The 4,352-nt window shown below is 36.9% G+C and overlaps 1 protein-coding gene across 3 annotated transcripts in view; it reads right to left on the bottom strand.

Moving 5' to 3' along the window:
• PTPRO (protein tyrosine phosphatase receptor type O) overlaps positions 1-4,352 on the bottom strand; it is a 251,210-nt gene that overhangs the window by 45,254 nt on the left and 201,604 nt on the right. For 2 of the 3 annotated variants that reach the window (XM_004387346.2, XM_004387347.2), the window contains exons 13-14: positions 3,697-3,836; positions 1,179-1,311 (exon numbers count right to left, since the gene is read on the bottom strand). In XM_004387346.2, coding sequence (XP_004387403.1) covers positions 1,179-1,311; positions 3,697-3,836 — 273 coding nt within the window. Of the gene's footprint in view, positions 1-1,178; positions 1,312-3,696; positions 4,058-4,352 lie in introns of those variants that run through there. The other variant, XM_023741597.1, reaches the window with a different exon arrangement.

Below are 4,352 nucleotides of genomic sequence, written 5' to 3'. Positions count from 1 at the left end.
ACTGCGTGGTTTAAAGTCAGGAAAGGTGTGCATCAGGGTTGTATCCTTTCACCATACTTATTCAATCTGTATGCTGAGCAAATAATCCAAGAAGCTGGGCTATCAGGATTGGAGGAAGACTCGTTAACAACCTGTGTTATGCTGATGACACAACCTTGTTTGCTGAAAGTGAAGAGGACTGGAAGCACCTACTGATGAAGATCAAAGACTACAGCCTTCAGTATGGATTACGCCTGAACATAACAAAAACAAAAATTCTCACAACTGGACCAATAAACAACATCATGATAAATGGAGAAAAGATTGAAGTCGTCAAGGATTTCATTTTACTTGGACCCACAATCAATGTCCATGGAAGTGGCAGTCAAGAAATCAAGCGTCGCATGGCATGGAAAAATCTGCTACAAAAGAACTCATTAAGGTGTTCAAAAGCAAAGATCTCAGTTTAAGGATTAAGATGTGCCTGACCCAAGCCATGGTTTTTTCAATTGCTTCATATGAATGGAAAGCTGGACAATGAATAAGGAAGACAGAAGAATTGATGCCTTTGAATCATTGTGTTGGTGAAGAATATTAAATATACCATGGACTGCCAAAAGAATGAACAAGTCTGTCTCGGAAGAAGTACAGTCAGAATGCTCCTTAGAAACAAGGATGGTGAGGCTTCGTGTCACATACTGTGCGCATGTTATCGGGAGCGATCAGTCCCTGGAGAAGGACATCGTACTTGATAAAGTGAAGGGTCAGTGAAAAAGAGGAAGACCCTCAATGAGATGGATTGAAACTGGCTACAACAATGGGCTCAAGCATAACAACGATCATGAGAATGGAGCAGGAGCAGACAGTGTTTTCGTTCTGTTGTGCATAGGGTCGCTACAAGTTGAAATCGACCTGACGGCACCTCACAACGACGACATGTATGTATGTCTAACCATAATAAACAACCCTTTGCCATCAAGTTGATTCCGACTCATAACAACCCTACAGGACAAAGTAGAACTGTCCCATAGGGTTTCCAAGGGCCAGCTGGTGGATTTGAACTGCCAACATTTTGGTTAGCAGCCAAACTGTTAACCAGTGTGCCACCAGGGCATACATATATTTAAAAAGAAAAGGTAAGGAAAATCTGAAAGAAAGCACTTGCAAAGACGACAGATTTCACTGACGTATGTAATTACCCATTGTTGAGACCGCTATGAATGTAGGAATGCTGGGGCTGTCGTGGCTAAAACTGGTCACACTACAGTTGTAGGCAGTGGCAGGAAGGAGGCTGGAGATGGTCACGACGTGGGAAGAAACAGAAATTGGTTCCTGGAGAGGCAGAGAATGGGAGAAATTTGAGGTTGTCCTCATGTTTTGCTTTTTAAATTATTTTTCAATGCTGAGTAGGTAATACATGGATCGAGTAAAAGATTTTAAAAAATGCAAAAGAATAAGTTTCCTTCTTTTCCTATTCCCTGTCTACCCAATTCTTTTCTAGGGAAGAAATCATTATCGTCAGGATTTCTTTTTCTTCCCCGATATATTTTCAAGATGTATAAACATATAAGATTTACTTAAAAAGATAAATGATAGCATACTTTACACATTGTTCTGCTCATTGCTTCCCCTTAGTTACCAGTATATATAGACACTCTTTCCATATCAATACAGATAAAGCTGTTTTATCCTTTTTAAGGGCTGCATAGAAATCTGATGTAAAGACATACTTTATCTAACCAGTCCCCTACTGATGAACCTTTAAGTGGTCTCTGATTTTTTTGCTATTACAAATAATGGTACAGTGAATATCATTTTACATACATTGTTTCAAAAATATTGGAGCATTGTTAAACATACATCGATATATTTTATATATACACACTCATTTAATATATGTGTGTTTGTATGTGTACATGCGTATACACACATATTTCTAACAGGGTCGCTTCTGAATTGCTGGGTCAAAAAGGTGCACGTTTTTAATTTTGGAAGTTATTGACAAATTGCCTCTATAGAAATTTCCAATTTGCCCGTCTATCATCAACACGTGACAGTGCCTGTTTCCCTACACTATTTCCAACACTTTCAAATTCTTTGAGCCAATCTTAGTAGTGGAAACTGCATCTCATCGTAGTTTTGCTTTGCATTTCTTTCATCATGAGTGAGGCTGATCATCTTTCATACATTTAAGATCCTTTTACATTTATTTTTCTATGAAATGCTTGTTTTGGGTCATTGGTCTTTATCTTTTTTATTTGTAGCAGTCCTTTACATATGAAGGATCCTACCCCTTAATGTGCATTCTCAGCCTTTAAATAGCATTCACCAAAGGTATGGTGACTTCGTGTTTTCAGAAACAATTAATATTGAACTATTCTTGATTGGAACAAGTTGCTAATTTGGTGGGTCAATGGTCAGGCTAGTGATAAATACTACTGTACAACATCAAAGGATGGCCAGCATAACACTCTTTTTCAAAACAAAAATCTGAAACACCTCTGCTTAAAGAGATGAAAGCCATCTGCACTTATTTTCCACACCCATCTCTCTTTCTTTCACCCTGCTATAAAAGAATGATTCTAAGGACAGAAATACGTTTGCTAACAAGATTCTGTTGTAGTAAGTCGATACATAACCATTGTTTTCTTAAAGTAAGACATCACTGTAGTTGTAGGGAAGAAAATCCATTACCTAGGAAAGCAGTTATTTTCAAAAAGGATTCTTAGAATAGAAAAAAGGTTCAGCCGTTCAGTACCAATCAAAAAGAGATAAGTTTGTAGAAAGGAATGTCAAAAGGGGAAAAGAATAAAAGCAAATTATCTTAAGACTTGATATGAAAAGATTTGTACTGCCAGCAATCCTTTTTCTTCTGAATCTCATGGACTTCATTATTTAAAAGTATAAATTATTCATCGTATTAGCCTATACACTGTATTATGTCAAGTCCCTCACACACCCGCCCTTTTCCTTCTACCTCTGGCTGTAAAATATCTTTTTTCTGTGTCTTTGCCAACCCTAGAACTACTGGTTCATCTCTCTCCTCCCATTCATTTTGACCTGGGGAACAACCCAGTCTTCATCATATCTGCCGTTTGGTAATTCTAAAGCTTTAATAATCACCTCTCTCAGCCTTCATTTGCCAAATAAAACTTTTTCCTTACTAACTAGATGAGACTCTTCTTTTGAATTCTTTTATTAGTGTAGGTCTCTTTTGTGGCACTTATATTTTACTCTAGTTATTTCTATAATAACATAACACCCACAGTGATATAAAAATATGTGTAGTCAAGTATTGATTGAGTCTATCATTTGGATTCTATATAGCGCCTTTCCCAAAACTGGCGATCATATTTGTTAAATTATGTTTCATATGGCAGTGTTTTCATTTCCTTAGTCAATTCAATGGCCAATAGGAAAGAAATGAACCATTTCCTTTCATTCCTTAGTATAATCTGAAGTGGGTAAGGGTGACAAACAAAAGGTAAAGAAACACAAAGATAAAAGTAAGCCTTGGGCTTTGTCAAGTTGGTTTTCATAACAAACATCTTTGGGTTTGTTCTAAGCGTACTGTTAATTTCTAACATGGAAACACGAAAGAGCAAATGGACAGTTTTTATTTTCTATAGTCCAAAAAACAGAAGATTTTCACTGAGCTCAGATAATTAGCCTTAATCCAAATTAACTCAGAAAAGGAAAATAAAAATATATCAGTACCTGGAGCTTGGTTTCCTGATTGGAGCCCACTTGCTGACAGAAGACTTGGAAGAAATCAGCTATGCCCTCTTCCACCCACAGCAAAGTCACTGAAGTCTGGGTTTTATTCACTGCAAAAAGTGATTTTGGAGGAGCTGGTTCTGGGAAAAGAAAAAGTTTTTTTTTTTTGATAAAAATGTAATTAAATGTATTTTTTTTCCTTTTACTAAACTGTAGGATAAAAAAGCCAAAAATCCAAATACAGGTAGTTAAAATCATATAAAGATTTCATATGCTTTTGAAATACGTCCTTTCACAAAGATACTCATTTAAATTGGAAGACAGGATATTTTGCTTTTTTTTTTCGTTTCATTTTATACTTCTCTTTTTGGAACACTTCTGCTTTCAACTTCAGCTTTGTCATAGACATAATCTATTAATAGTTTTTGTGTCATGTGCACTGGAGTTAGCCTTGCCCTGCTAATACAAGAAGTTTCTGGATGAAAAACAAAAATCTGTACTTAACAAGGAAAGGTCATGGAGGCCCCATGGACAGAGCCAAACTCCCCGAGGGACTAAGTTGCTGGACGGAGGGCTCTGGGGACCATGGTCTCGGGGAACATCTAGCTCAATTGGCATGACACTACTTATAAAGATAATGCTCTACATTCTACCTT

The sequence above is a fragment of the Trichechus manatus genome, unplaced genomic scaffold, assembly GCF_000243295.1.
Source record: "Trichechus manatus latirostris isolate Lorelei unplaced genomic scaffold, TriManLat1.0 scaffold00184, whole genome shotgun sequence".
NCBI classification, from domain to species: Eukaryota; Metazoa; Chordata; class Mammalia; order Sirenia; family Trichechidae; genus Trichechus; species Trichechus manatus.
The sequence above is the reverse complement of the archived record's forward strand: the minus strand, read 5'-3'. Positions and strand labels throughout refer to the sequence as shown.